This window comes from Clarias gariepinus, chromosome 24 (assembly GCF_024256425.1).
Source record: "Clarias gariepinus isolate MV-2021 ecotype Netherlands chromosome 24, CGAR_prim_01v2, whole genome shotgun sequence".
Lineage (NCBI taxonomy): Eukaryota > Metazoa > Chordata > Actinopteri > Siluriformes > Clariidae > Clarias > Clarias gariepinus.
The window spans coordinates 142,088-157,615 of NC_071123.1; the positions used below are offsets into that span (position 1 = coordinate 142,088).

General features: G+C 40.6%; 2 protein-coding genes across 2 annotated transcripts; both read right to left on the minus strand.

Moving 5' to 3' along the window:
- Positions 1-352: 352 nt before the first annotated feature.
- On the minus strand, positions 353-6,703 carry mepcea (methylphosphate capping enzyme a). The gene is made up of 6 exons (XM_053485937.1): positions 6,398-6,703; positions 6,198-6,308; positions 3,632-5,270; positions 2,308-2,526; positions 2,061-2,184; positions 353-1,810 (listed from the first exon to the last, which is right to left on the minus strand). Exons 3-6 carry the CDS (start codon positions 5,228-5,230, stop codon positions 1,752-1,754), a joined length of 2,001 nt encoding a protein of 666 aa, XP_053341912.1. The 5' UTR covers positions 5,231-5,270; positions 6,198-6,308; positions 6,398-6,703; the 3' UTR covers positions 353-1,751.
- A 3,099-nt stretch (positions 6,704-9,802) lies between these two features.
- her1 (hairy-related 1) lies at positions 9,803-12,679 on the minus strand. Its single transcript, XM_053485999.1, has 4 exons — positions 12,572-12,679; positions 12,110-12,205; positions 11,166-11,262; positions 9,803-10,476 (listed from the first exon to the last, which is right to left on the minus strand). Exons 1-4 carry the CDS (start codon positions 12,611-12,613, stop codon positions 9,803-9,805), a joined length of 909 nt encoding a protein of 302 aa, XP_053341974.1. The 5' UTR covers positions 12,614-12,679.
- Between the last annotated feature and the right edge of the window lie 2,849 nt (positions 12,680-15,528).

Here is a 15,528-nt window from a genome sequence, read left to right on the forward strand (position 1 = left end):
TATCAGTTACTGTACCTGGATCACTTTGGGGTAACTGTACAGTAGGTTCTTATGGCCTAATAATGGTTTCTAAAATAATAATGAGACCATTTAAACAACTGTTTGTAAAATAAATGTTTAAGTGTAAAAACGAAAGGTTTGAGTAGTAATTGAGGTTGAAAAGTTTTACATATAATTTTAATACAATACAATAATAATACAATTTTTCTATAATTACCACGAGTGACGAGGATGATTTTTCATTTACGTCTACTGATAAATCTAATCTCTAATTCATCATCATTGTGAAGGAGATGTTATTACTTAGAAGTGAAATAAAGACATAAAAAAATAAGACATCAGAAACCAGATGTCTTAAACCAAAATTCAATTTATTATCCAATTTCAGTAAGGTGTTTGTTAGAGCATTAACACAACATTCATCTGATCCGTTAAGGATTTAATACCTCGCTTATAATGACTCAAGTTGTGGACGAGTAGAAAGAGAAGATATGGACATCGTCCGTCTCCCGAGTTTTGTTCTGATCTCAGAGACGTGTTGCGTCTAGTGAAAATGCAATTTAAAAAGAACATAAAAAAAAAAACAGCAGAGTGATGTCACTCAGTTCATCTTTTCTGCATGTACACTGTTTAAAAGCAACAGATTTACAAAAAGAAGAGGAAACATTTTCTAAACGTCTGTTTAAAACACAATGGAGGTTGAGCCCTCGCAGTAGCGATTTTGTCAATTAGGATATTTCTGTAAAAAAAAGGCTGGACACACCTCAGCTATGTAATTTACAATCGTGACTGAAAAAACACTGTTATGTGTCGGATTTAAAAAAAAAAAAAAAAAAAAGCTAAAATGTAGAGATGACATGACCTCGATTATACAGTTAGCCTAACCTGCGACTTGTATTTATTACCATGCGGAAACTGAAATCACTGCAGGTCAGTCCTCAGGAACGCTAACAAACCGCCAGTGATGTGTGCGGTGAAACACTGCGAGTCCTGATGGCTAGAATATCATTTACAGTGATAAAAACTTCGGCCCGGGATCAAGACGGTGACGGATGCAGTACAGATGGGGTTTAGCCGAGTCTAAAGCACCAGGTTCCAGGAAAAGGGTTTGTTTATTTATTTAAGAGTTTAAACAGAAGAGGAAAAAAAAAAAAACCTAAAGTGAGAGGACACAGGTCTGATCCTAAATCACAGTTCGTTGTTTACATCAGGGCATTTCATAGAAGGTTAATGAATCACAGAAAAAGAAAGATCCATGAAGGAAGTGGAGAACTTTATAAAGGAGGCATGTGCTGATGTGACACGACGTTTAACATTAATGATATCATGTTATCAAAACAATAATTCCTGCCGATTAGAGAGTGCTGCATTTACTTACAGATTTGTAATCTAATCATCATCTTCTGAAAATTTGAACACGTTCACCAGAACTGATCGTGATGCAGCTGAAGTGTATTGCGACGCCCCGTGTAACTGATTCTCAGAACAAACCGATGCAGAGAGACGAGCAAAAGTCCAACAGTCCATAAAAGAAAAAAATGAAATCAAAAACCTCGTCAAAATTCACACACAAACGTTTTTTTTTTTTCCTTTACATCCCTCCCTCCCCCCTGTCCCTGACACTCAGCAGGAAGTGATGCAAGCCTTTCCCAGCTGGACTTCCTGCAGTGGTGTGCTCGTGGGCGTGGTGAATTCCCTGGCAATCACACTTGTCTTGATCAACACTCACTCAGTCAGACACACACAAACAATCACACACTCTTTTGAGCAGCAAGGCCTTTGTGAAACAAATAGATTGGTCTCTGAAAACCTGAAAGAAATTATTATAATTAATTCATTATTAATTCATTAATTGGTTTTGTAAATTCACTAAATGAGCAACAACTTTAGACCAGGTGTATGAATATCAAGCATGCTAATCTACATAAGTAGATTATGGTAGTGATAGTTGTCACGGTAATGTAATATACACCCCCCCCCATGTATATTTATAGACACAGATGTTTTTATTTGCATATCATTTATTAAAGCTATGACTAAAACAAAGCGAAGTCCCTGACCTCGAGAGGAGCTGTTAGGAGTTCCAAGGAGCTCGTAGCTGGAGAAGCCCACCTCACCGGTCAGGAAGGAGGAGAACTGCTCAGGCTTCAGCTGGATGCTGAAATAGTTTTTATAGGTCGCCTCCTGCATCAAGGGAGGGGGTAGAGGAGAGAGAAACTTAATAAAGTGACAGAAGAAATGGATGTAAAGATGTGACGTGTGAGACAGAAGAAGCGGGTGGAATGTGGAATGTGTAAATAACAGTACCGAGAGTTTCTTTCTCTTGCTGTAGGAGCTCCAGGGCTGGGGTTCGAGGATGAGGAGGCCGCCGGGTCGGAGGTGACGGTACACACGGTGGAAGAAGCGTTTGAGCCCCACGTCGCCCCAGTTCAGGTGAATCCACTTAGTAACACTCAGACACAGAATCACGTCGAACTCCTCACGCTGAGTCTCCAACAACACGTCACTGTCCAACACATAGTTCCCCTAAAAGAGAGACCGACAGACAGACAGACAGACAGACAGACAGACAGACAGAGAGGTGAGCATTATGGCCACATATGAAATATCCTTTTAAGGTGATGTTTTATATAGTCATGTTTTATATGCTTTTGTCCTTTTTTAATTTTCACTTTTATCATGCTGATTTTGTATGACGACATTTTTGTTCCTTACTCCACTTTATCGGTTTAAATCAAATGTTTTATTTTCTATTATTTTTACCAATTTTTTATTATATTAATGTTGTAGAGCACTTAGGTCAATCATGTGGTGGTTGTTTAATGTGCTATACAAATAAATTTGACTTGAGATGAGAAGTTTATACTCTATATATAAAACTCATTCACACTCGGGCATCACAAAAGTTTCTTTAAAACTACAGAGAGACACACACACACACACACACACACACACACACACTTCATAACCGACTAGACAATTATTTTACACTTACACACGTGGATACACACACCCACATGTGTGCAAACGTACACAAAAGTGTTGTGCAACACTTCCACGACGCTGCCACACCCAGTGTCGACAACTATAAACACAACATTAGAGTAACGAGAAGTGAAAGAATTTCATTATGAAAGTCACACACGGGGACTGAAACACGAACAGACACACACCATCACATGACACCCTGTTTACACTGCCACACAACACCAACAGCAGCAGGGCTTTTTTTATTTTATTTTATAAACATTATAGCATTTATGTTCTGATTAATGTCCCTGAATTTGTGTCACGTCTGTGTGTTTTAGACGAGGATTAACATGCAGTGGTGTGACGTGTCGCACGAGACATAGAGGACGTGAAACAGAAACAGGAAGATTACAACAGAGACAGAAAGAGTTCAGTGCTGTGCTTAACAGCAGGTCACGATTGAGAGCGCTTCAGGATCTCTTTCTCTCTCTCACACACATACACTACATCACTGATCGGACACTAATCCCTTTACTCTACATTACACACCCCAACACAAAGAGATAAGTTGTGTGTGTGTGTGTGCGCGCGCACACATGTAAATAGTTTAGAGAGTGCCACCTTCAGGATCATTATCGTATCTACGGGATTAACATCTTACCCTTATGAAGGTGACGTTGGAGGGAAAACTCCCGGGACTGAGAGTGGGCGTGTCTGGAAAGGGAGGAGCAGCGATTGGTCCTCGGGAGATGCAGAGAGAAACAGGAAATAGGCGGTTCCCGTCGGGCGATGCCGATTCCTCGATCCCGTGCATCTTACTGATCCCGTCCTCCGTTCCTCCTTTTACGCTGGGATCTTTAGATCTGTTTTCCTCTCCGTCTTCTCCTCTTTCCTTCGTCGTCTTTTCCGGTGTCTCAGTTGACGTTTTGACATTGCTTCGCTCCTTTCTCGTCTGGAGCGTGTGCACTTCTGAGAGATAATGCCGGATGTTTTGTTTCGCCGCGTGAATCAGCGCACCGTCTATGTCCAGACCCACGATGCGTGCCGGCCGCCAATGTTTGGCGATGGTGAGAGTCAGGTGCCCGGTGTTGCAGCCTACATCCAGCACTTCCTTTCCTTGGAACCACACTGGTTTAAAAGCGCGGACCCGAGCGTCCTCGCACGCGCCCGGGTTCCTGTAACCATAGTACTGATTGTAGTTCCCGTACTGAAATTTCTTCTTCTGCTGGTTTGGTTTTTGCAGATTGCAGTTCCTTGGGTTCTGTTTGTAGTTGTTCCTCTGCTGCCCCCGCTGGTTAGGAGGGGGAGGATGCTGCGCCATTTCTGAGCCTGTCGTTCGGTTCTTATCTGAACACGGGCAGGTGGTGTTCTCCGATCTGCTGCGCTTCCGTTTGCGTTGCCGATGTGATGTGTGTGCCGCAGGTGTCTGTGTGGTGTCTTTTTCTTCATGAACTTCCTGTTTTGCCACAAAATTTGACTCCATCACATCTTCTTTTATCACAGCTTCTATGTCAGGGTCGTTCTGAAGACTATTCCCAGAGGATGCTAACGTGCGTTCCGAGTCTGAGCCTAAACACCTTTCTGATTGGTTGAGCACCATGGCCGGCGCTTCACCACCTTCTACACCGTCTCTACTTCCTGTTCCTCCTTCTACACCGTCTCTTCCTTGTCCCACACCTCCTCTCGCTGCTATTCCTCCATGATGACGGTTCCGGTGTCTCCTCCGTCCACCACCGCTTTTGAAAGGAGTCAGCACGATTCCTGCGTCTCCTCTGGTGCAGCCGTTCAGGTTTAACGGGTCCGTGATGTCCCTCGGAATCAGGATCTCGACCGGATCCCGACTTTTGGCCGGGAGCGGAGAGGATTTTGGCGTCTCTGCATTTAAAGCCCGGTTCACTTCCTCGTCCAATAAGCTGTTGAGGTTGAGCGGATCAAAGATGTTCCCACCCAGCAGAAAGTTAGTAGGCAGGACGGATTCACTTTCCGAGTTGGCCCGGCGGCGGCGTTTCCCGAACATGGGATGTTTAAATCCTCCGCTTATTGTGCTGCGACGTTTGTTTGTTCTCTGCTGAAGGGGTTTAGGATTGTGGAAGCCATTTTGGTTTTGCATCACGTCGATGTCACCAGTTCGGTTCCCATTCTCCTCAGCATCTGCCTTGACGATGAGGTCGGGTGTTTCAGCAGCATTTCTGCAAAGTTCTGGCTGCGGTTGGGGTAAAACTGCGTCTCCCGGTAAAACAGTCTCTGACATTTCTATCATCTTCTGATCAGAGCAGGGTTCTCAGGGTGCACTAAAGGATCTGGACCGTTCAAAAGAAAAAGATACCAACATGAGATGAGACACAAGGATTTCGTCATATAATAAACATAAATATGCACTAATTTACAACAGGGTAAAAATTTTAACTCTCTTCAAAAGACTTACTCATTTATAGGATAACTATGAAACAATTCCTCAAGTAATTCGATTACAAAAAAATGATAGAGGCAAAATCTTCTGCCTCGGAGCTTCTTTTAATTAATTTTAAAAGCTTGCATTATATTTTTGTGCAATTATTTGTTTGGTGTGACCCAGCGCACTTCCGGATACAAGCCGCCAGTAAACACAGACGAAGAAGCAGCGCTGACGTCACCCAGAAAGCGTTATCTGACAGTTAGCTGTGTATTGATTTGAGAGAGCGTTCTGTTGTGGGCTGAAAAATGTAAAGGAGCGATAGAAATATCAGCGAGTCAAAGAAGAGAACTTTTAGTTCTGAAAGTTAAGTTGCACAACTTGGTGTTTTTTGTATATTTATTTATTTTAATGTGTGCCTTAGTTTTTTAGATACTTAAAGTCATTTGAAATACCTTTTTTTTTTTGCATCTGACAAAAAGGCTTTAAAATAAGAATCTATGACACTGTAATGCACTTAATTCATCTCAGTCAACTCTCAGCTATTCCTTGTATTGTGAATAATGACAATATTTATTTTTTATTAAATGCTGTATGCATTAAAAAATAAAAGTAGATTTTTGTAAAAAGAAAAGCAGTTAATCTGTGTTTCTCATATATATTTTACATTTCAGTTTAATTAAGCAAAGTACCTTTTAATCTGATTACTCCATACAGTTTTTGGTCGAACAGGCGATTACTAAAATATTCGACAGATACAGCCCCACTCCTGAACTACAACACTGACTTTTTAATCACTGAATCCAAGTGTAAAAAAACGTTCACTTTACGTTACCTGCGTGACTCCGCCTCCCTTCGCATGAAGCTCCGCCTCCAAGCGTCACATTCTCATGAATAATTAGTAATTCTCCAACATCAAGCTCAAGTCGACGAAAAAGAGGCGGGGCTTAAATTTATAATAACAACAAATATTTAAATAAATAAAAAACCGAAAAAAAAGCTTTTTTTAAGCGATAGCAGGAAAAAAAGCAATACCTTAATAATAAAAAAACACCTCAGGTAACTGTCCTCTCAGCGTGTGTACTAACCAGCTTCAGCAGCCGTCACTGAGTTAGCTCTGTGGCTAACGAACGTCATATTAACGATAGAAAAAAAAACAATAAGCAGACACACCCCTCAGAAATCAAAGCTTGAATAAAACTATCTACAGAATTGTGAAATTATTGGAGCTGTGTGGAAGTGAATAATTAATAATTACACTTATATATGAACCAGAGTTAATAATTATTTCTCTGACTCCCGACTATCACACTACGCATGCTCATAACTTTCAGCAGTAGAACCTCGCTGTGGTAAGCCGAGGGGCTTCCTGCGGTTTATATAGTCTCAGAGTCCTGGCGCGCACTGACAGTCACACCGCTCAGCCAATAGGCTTCCGCGTTGCAGTATTCGCGCCAATCAAATCAATTATAAGGCGGGACTAGTCTAGTTTTCGTTCAATAGGCGTTTATAAAGATGCCTGAACCAAACTCGTAAAAGTTGGATTTAATATCAGAGAAAATGACTCATTTTATAATCAGTGTTTAGTGCAGAAATAAACACTGAATTGGATTATTTTGTAGCGGAATAATTTTGGTTTGGCTGTTTTAACTCGTACTTTCTGACAGGCATTTAAAATCCTGCGATGTAACCACGAGGCAGTTTACAAAGCATGTTTACGAGCTTTTCGTTTTACACGCATATCTGTTCTAATCATTCGTTTTTTTTTTTAAACCTGTTTGCACCCACTGAATCCTAAAATACACTGTATGAAGCAAATTATTTAATCTTTAATCCCCCGACCACCAATCCAAAGACGTGTTTGGTGGAAGAAGCCGCACAGAATCATGGGAAATGTATTTTTTCCACTTCCTGCTTCTTTTTCATTCTCATTGGAAAGTATGAAACACAAGCTGTGCTCGTGAGTGAAGTGTATCATAAGTCTAGGCACAGGCACATATTTATTATATTTTTTATTATTTATTAGAAAAATTAAACTTTAAAAATGAAAGATTTCTCTCCCTCGTGCACCCTGCCATGAGGTCATTCCTCTGCTCTGGATCAGGTGTGTTAGAGGGAGATTAGGATGAACCAGATTCCAGGATGAACCTGGCTCTAAGTGCTGCTCCTGCTACAGGGTTTGCAAGCGCCATGATTAATGTTTCTGTTATTTCACACTGACGTCAGCCTCGAGACTAACATTAGCAAGTCCATCTGAGGTCCATCTGACTACACCAGGCCCAGCACTCTAATTAGATTCTAATTTTAGATAAGCCTACTGTTATATGACACAATATACTTGTATCACTAAACCACTGTTACAAAAAAAATAAAATAATAAACACTCCAAATATAGATCATCAGTCGCTGCTGGGCATTTCTGTGTGTGCAGGATACTAGCAGTACAGATGTTTATTATCATGTCAATTAGATTATTAACGGTGTCATTAAACATAAACATGATCTGGACAACATGTAGGACGTGTTAAAGCTTTGACATTAAGAGTGCTCTCTGCCTTTCTCTCTGCAAACTGACATGTCAGTCTTTTTATAAACACACCCACATCTCTGTCCTTTCAGAAAACAAAATCACGGCTGTGTGAAAGGCAGCTTTACATAAGTAATAATTAGCACTTTCAGCTAAGGTGTGTGCGATTTAAACCAGTAATTGACTCATGAGGACCAATAAAGACTTAACCGTTTTCACAGCATTAATGTTATGTCAATGTCTGGGGTCACTGTGTGTGTGTGTCTGTGTGTGTGTGTGTGTGAGAATGGAAGGTGGGTGTGAAAGGTGAGGGAAACATTTAATTTAATCAACGAATCCTGCTTAATCTTTACTGACACATGTTTAAAATGCTTGTGAATGAGTTCGCGGCGGCGCGGCGGTGTAGTGGTTAGCACTGTCGCCTTGCATCTCCAGGGTCTGGGTTCGATTCCCGTCTCTGTGCATGGAGTTTGCATGTTCTTGGTGGGTTTCCTCCAGGTATTCTGGTTTTCTCCCACAGTCCAAAGACATGTAGATAAGGCTTATTAGCGTTCCCAATTTGCCCGTAGTGTGTGAAAGTGTGTATGTGTGTGTGTGCCCTGCGATGGATTGGCACCCTCATGCCCTAAGCCTCCTGGGATAGGCTCCAGGCCCCTGTGACCCTGAATACAGGATAAAGCGGTATAGAAGATGAGTGAGTGAGTAAATGAGTTAGGATTTAATCATAAAACTACACTGTTATCGTGCAAAGTGATACACAGTGAAGTAGGCCGGGTGTATGCTTCATACGTTTATCCCACCGAGTCTCAGACTGTTTAATAAAACATGACGAAGCAGGACTTTTGATTTTACAGAATAAGGGAAAGTAAAAGATTAAGTAAAAACTCCCTTTATGTCTCTGTATAATCCCCTGATACACTAATGCACTAATCCCAGTGTCTCACTAGCGCTTGGACACCATCAGGGTAGAAGGTTCTCTCTGTACGCCGGACTGTCTGTCTGATTGTTTTAACCAAACAAACTGTGTTAAAAAATAATTTTTCCATGTTGTGATTAAAAATTTTAGAGGAAGTAAATAAGCACTTAAAAGTAGCACAAATGCTTCGTAGTTAAACAGACATTATTCATTTAATATTTTATTTAATATAATGAATACATTATTCATTTTCTACTTCGTCTAATATGTAAAATCACAACATGGAAAACTTCTTTTTTTAACAGAGTTTATTTGGTTAAAAAGTCTGCTGAAATGAAATCTCTGAAACTGCCTGGACATGCTCAGCCTCAGCCTCAGACTTATAATTATATGAGGGATTCTAACCGAGAAACAAACCAGGAAGAGATTCAGTGCGCCAGTTTCTCCAGCAGGGGGCGCACAATGTCTAAAATCAATTCCAAACTTTCCATTGACTTCTTTCTCTCTTTTGCTCTGGTTGATTAAAGTCAAAAGTGTTTTGGGTTGTGTCTCCTGAGGCACTGAAAATGAGGTGTGTGTGTGTGTGTGTGTGTGTGTCAATCTGACTAGGATTTTTAAAAGAGAGAGAAAAGAAATAATCAGCCATGATACGTATTAATGATACGTAACAAAATTAGAGCTTTATTAGGTGACGAATGTACAATTAAATTACATCCCTGTACATATACAGAAAAATAAATATATTTACAGGATCTGTATATAATATAGAGGAAGAGAGGTGGACTAGGTAGAAAACCTCAGAGGAGGAAGAGGAATGTCGAACATATGAAAATAAACAATAGAAATAATCAGAAAGTCTTTGAGTCAGAGCTGAGATTTAAACTCGTCTTTCTCACATCGCGGCCTCGCTACAGCCTCGGCATCGACATGTGAGGGGACTTTAAATGCATTACGGCTGTTAGAGAGAGTGTGTGTCTATATGCATGTGTGTTCTTTCTCACCACGGCCTCCAGATGGTGCGTGTGTGACTTGGGAAGAGCTCTCGCCTCAGAGTCCGCTGGGCCGAGACGCAGTGAGGGGACGGAGGTGGCGGAGGGGCGTGGCTCGCTGGTGCTAAGCTCGCCGAGACTCCTGGAGTTGACGTCGTGAAAGACGATGAGGACGAAGAGGAAGAGGAGTCAGATAGAGGAGAGATGGATGGAGGGAAGTGAAAGTGGCAGGGGACGGAGAGGTACGTTGGGGAGGAGGAGGAGTAACAGGGCGATGGAGGAGGAGACAGCGAGTACGGTGGAGATGGATACTGGTGATGCAGGACGAACGAATTGGGATACAGCCCGTTAGCAAACGAGAAGGGCTCTGCGCTGGCCCGGGCGTCACCCGTGACCCAGGTGTGAGTCTGCCCATGACCTCTGACCTGTGAAAGGGTGCTGGCATGCGACTGCAGGTGATGGCGAAGGCCCTGGATGAAGTTCTCCCGCTGTGAAAGATCCACACACTCGATGAAACTGTTCAAACGAGAGATGCAGTCCTGGAATCCGGCCGTGTAGAGCGGGCCGCTGGGGGTGTGAGCGTGCACGTTGGGGCCGTCCTGGAGCCCTGTGATGGGCACACACAGCCTCCCGGCAGTCTGCACAGCAGCAACATGCTCACCCGGGTCTCTGTTACAACCTGCTGATGGGTGTGAAGACAGAAGAGGGAAGAGGGGGAAGAAAAGAGAGGAAAGAGGAGGAGTTGTGATGTAAAAGCGTCAGAAACAGACAGTGGTTTGAGTTTAAGGTCAAAGTTGTTCGTGAAAGACCACAGGTGAAGAAATAAATGCAGAAGGGACAGATGGAGGAATGGTGGGATTGTAAACAGGTGTGAAGTGATAGAGAGAGAGAGGAAATGAGTTCAGGTGAGAAAAACAGAAGGGGTGGGTGTGGGGGGGGATGGACAAGAAAAAAAGGGACGTGAATTAGATGTTTGATAATTAAATAGAGTTCATAAATAAACAATAAATAATCTGTTTGTGTTTAATGCGCACAAACCACTTACAGAAATTTAATTAAACAATGTAAAAGTATTTAAAACTAATGAACAGGTCAATAAATAAAAACAACAATTATGAAATAACTGTGATTTGGTTACATGATTATTATCTCTTTATGCAATTACGATAAACTAGAAATTGCTACACACTCTGTAGTGCACTGCAAGAGGCTTTAATATAATCACATGACTGACATCAGTGCAGCATAGCGGGTCAGTAGTGCAAAAACTCAGTGAACACGGGAGTGATTCTTTACACTAAATAACATTTTGGACTTTAAACGTTTTTTTTTTTTTTTTGGGGGGGGGGATATTTCTTTTAGAAACTTTACCAGCATTCTCTGTCGATTTTGTCTCAGCCTTTTTCCTGATGTACTCCACAGTCAGCTCCAAAATCTCAGCTTTCTCCAGTTTCGGGTTTTGTAGTCTCTGTAAAAGAGCACAAGACACACAATCACAAAACACTTCTTTTCTGGGACGTTACAGGGCCGTAAGTGCCGACGTCTTGCAGTATTATGATACACATAAACCTGAGCTTGTTTTTTCCCCAGGTTTACAGCCCTATTAGACCTCACATCATATTTTCCACCAGTTATATACAGACATGTCTAGTCCTCAGTTAAATTATAAACCATCTCTTTACCAGGGCTTTATAAATACACACACATGTGCTCCAAAATTTGTAATTTGTAACTAAAAGTGCTGCATCATGTTAAACAGATCTAAAGGAATCCAATCAAAGTGCAGTGGCACAGGTAATAACAGAGTGACAATTAAACATAAGCCTTGACTATAGAGAACTTTCTATGGCTTTGAGATTTAGTTCAAGACAAGTTCTAATCTATGTCTAGGAAACCGGCCCTGGTGTGTTAACACAACTGTTAACGCATGGGCTGTGTGTGTGCGTGTGCGTGTGTGTGTGTGTTATTGTATGTTTTTTCCCCCTTTTTTGCCATGATGCTGAAGCTCCTATTTACTGTATTTCACAGTAATGTCTTAATAATACAGTAGTAATTAGTAGTAGTAAGTAGTAGTAATTGGCAATAATGTTAATTGGCAGCTATTATTATTTATCTATAATTAATGTCATAAAACATTTACCTTTAAAACATGAGAGGTGTAAATTTCTTTTATTTAGACAAATAAAATGGACAGAAAAATCTTTCCTATCTCACACACACACACACACACACACACACACACACACACACTATTGCTGTTTGCTATGTGCTGTGTTGTATAATGAAGAGAAATAGAAGAAGACGTTGCTCAGTACCGAGTCCAGCGTGTTGTCCAGCAGGAGAGTCCTGAGTTCATCTAATCTCTGATTAATCCGATCTCTCCTCTTCTTCTCAATCACTGGTTTCAGGACCTGAAAGATTTTTTTAAAAAGTGTTTAATAATCAGGGATTTTATTCCAAAAACCATGATGCAACGTTTTTTAGGAAATAGTGTAATATCAAAAGTTCAATGTTTAAAGTCTCATTTAGCATGTAGGTGTTACTATAATAATAATAATAATAATAATAATGTCTAAGTTACTGTAACAGATTGAGATTGTAAAGTTTGCTTGGACCTGATTGTTTTAATAAGTTTTATTGAAACAGCCCTGATCCTGATCCATAAACGAATGTGCACACTTTAGTAGTACAACTGCAGCTCTCTATTCAGAGATCTACTCAAGTAATAATGCAGGAATAAATCATATTAATAATAAATCTGCAGTAAAGATACTCACTCTTTTGGATGCTCTGCGGTTCGGCACTTTCGGAGTCCCCATGGTTAAAACACACGAATATCCTTTCCTCACCAAGACAACACAGTTAAAGCAAAAAGTTCAGCAAAAGTTTTAAAGTAACAATAAAGAAACGACTTCAGATTCACAGATTCTTTAGTCCCGCGTGACGCTTTAAACGAGTCATGGACGCGCGAGGGTCCTTTATAGGGAGCGTGCGGCATCTTCTCCTGCATCCTGATTGGTGGAGAAGTGTCGGGCGCGGTAATGATGATTGGTGGAAAGGTGTGAGGGCCGTTAATGACACCTCCACCTCCAACCGCGCAGGAGCGCGTGACGCCTGCAGACAGAGCTCATGATACACTCCGAGATAAGAGCACTGGAAAGCCATGATTCTCCTGAAAAGTGCTACTGGAAATGTGTTTATAGGAACCTCAGGCTGTAACACGACACAATTAAGCAGACTTGTTCAGTAATACTGATAATTAGGATGAAGGAATAGATATAATGCGCACTGTAGGGTTCATGTGTTTATGAGTTTGCATATGGATCTCATTAGCATGTGTATTGTACACCTTAGATCAAACAAAAATGATTTTCAACCAGATGCAGATGATTTTTTTAGTAGGCTACTTATTACGGGAAAACTAAACATCTAAACGACCTGCAGCAACAACAACAACAACAACACCTCTGTTTTAGACGCTTTTAATCATTTTCACTGTAAATTCGTTTCAGCTCCATACAGTATCAAGCTGTAAGTTATTTAAAGTTCGGCATATCACGTGTCAGAACCGTGTGTGTGTGTGTGTGTGTGTAAGTCTGGGTTTAAAAACACATGAACACGAGAGTAAATTGAATAAAAAGGTCCTGTGTTTATGTGATGAAAAACATGAATCAATAAAGTAAAAGTGTATAAATGTGGTGTATTTATGTTTCTAAAGTTTCTTCTCTGGAGCTAGTGTTCATTTGTTTGCTATTAGGCTTCATGTGGTTATAACCTACTTATGTCTTTATGAGGCAGATTGTACTGTTTTATTGCTAGTGTGAATACAAAACCTAATCTGGTCGTTCTGGAGCTCTGAGTCTTTCACACCCTATGAACCAACACACTCCTCCTCGGAGAGTTCATGACCCACACACACTTACACACACTCTGAACAACAGTGTGCTTTAATTTCTATTTGTATTTTTTGCTTATAGATAGACATATGTAGATAGATAGATAGATAGATAGATAGATAGATAGATAGATAGATAGATAGATAGATAGATAGATAGAACTATGTTTACTGATGTGCAACTTTAATTTATTCTGAAAATTATATAAATTATTCAGGAATAAATTATTTGCCACATTAGTTGACAACAAGCTTTACTGTTAATTATATTTATACAAAAGTTTTTTTTTCTATTATTAAGAACAAATAATTTCAGTAAATGCTTAATTTTATTAACTGACCCAAGCCCTAAACAAAACACAAACTACATAAACCGAATTCTGCATTCTGACTGGCCAGGAGGTGTTAATTATTGATCTAGAACAGCAGCTCTGCAAATAGTTAAATTTTTATTCGAATAGCGCTTTTAACACTGGCCATTGTCGCAAAACAGATTTGCTAAATCACTAGTAATGCAGCTACAAATTACAGATTTAAATTAAAAATGTTTAATTAAGTAAATAATCATTCCACGTGTTTTTGAGTCCCCAGTGTCAGTGCACGATCAGTCAATGTTAAAGCTGTAACTTTAGGGTAAAGCAGAAGTTTATGCATTATGCAGTGACATGAAGACAGAACATTAACTGCTAGCACGTTATTAAACCATGGCGTTCCTTAATTAAATAAGTGCATGTTGCGGTGGTGTGGGAGGAGTGAACTGTTAGAGGGAGATGATGGTCGTTTGGTGTTGATTGGTTTTATTTGCAGTGATTTCTTTCTTTCAGATCTTAGGAAGTGTGAAAACTCAACGCGTATTCTGGGACACACAAAAGAGCGCGTAACTGCATTGGACTCGTCTTCGTGACGTCACATATAGGAACGGCCGTGGACGGGGGAACTTTCTCGTGGGAACGGAGCGCTGGACGTGCGCGCGACGTGTTAGAACGGACACGCTCACACCGTGAGCGCGAGACTCCAGATTCCTCAGCGCGCTGAAGCTCGCGCCTGTCCCGGTGCACGAATACACACCTGAAGAAGAAGAAGAAGAAGAAGAAAAACATCTAATAACGGAATTTAATATTTAGTAACGCAAAGCCTGTGAAGCGGGAGCGGGACCATGTGCACCTTCTGTTCTCTTGTTACACTACACACACACACACACACACACACACACAGAGACACAAACACACAACTTATATATATATATATTATCTCGTGTTATTTTCTTGTCACTTATTTCTAAGTTAAGCAATACTGTACTAATGTAAATATTCAGCACCCTTGAATCTTGAGAAGCAAACCTACTGAGTGTGTCGTGTGTGTGAGGTGGAGGTGTGATGTCTCAGCTCAGTGCTAAGTGTGCTGATGTTAGACAAACACACTGCCATGGTAGCCTAGTGCGCATGCGCTGTAAAACACAAAAAAACCCCGCATTTGTCGTTTATTTTCTGGTACTGAATGGTGAAGTGTTCTGTCGGTCATCTTTAGTGTCTTTATTGGATATCCTAAAGTTACCATCATGTATCTCAATCCTTTAAGTAACTCTAATAGAAATACTTGAAAATTCAAATTTACAAAAATTCAAGACACTTTTCAGGATTTCTTTTTACTTTTGTGATACCCTATATGGATTAGGGTTATAAATTTTACAAAAAATAATATATTGTAATAATAATATTAAGAAAAACAAGAAGAAGAAGAAACACCCACAAACAAAGTTAAAGGTCCGGGTTCGATTCCCAGCCAGTGCCTGAACCCCAGCCACTGAATTAGTGCCAGTTCCAACCCCGGTGGTTGTGG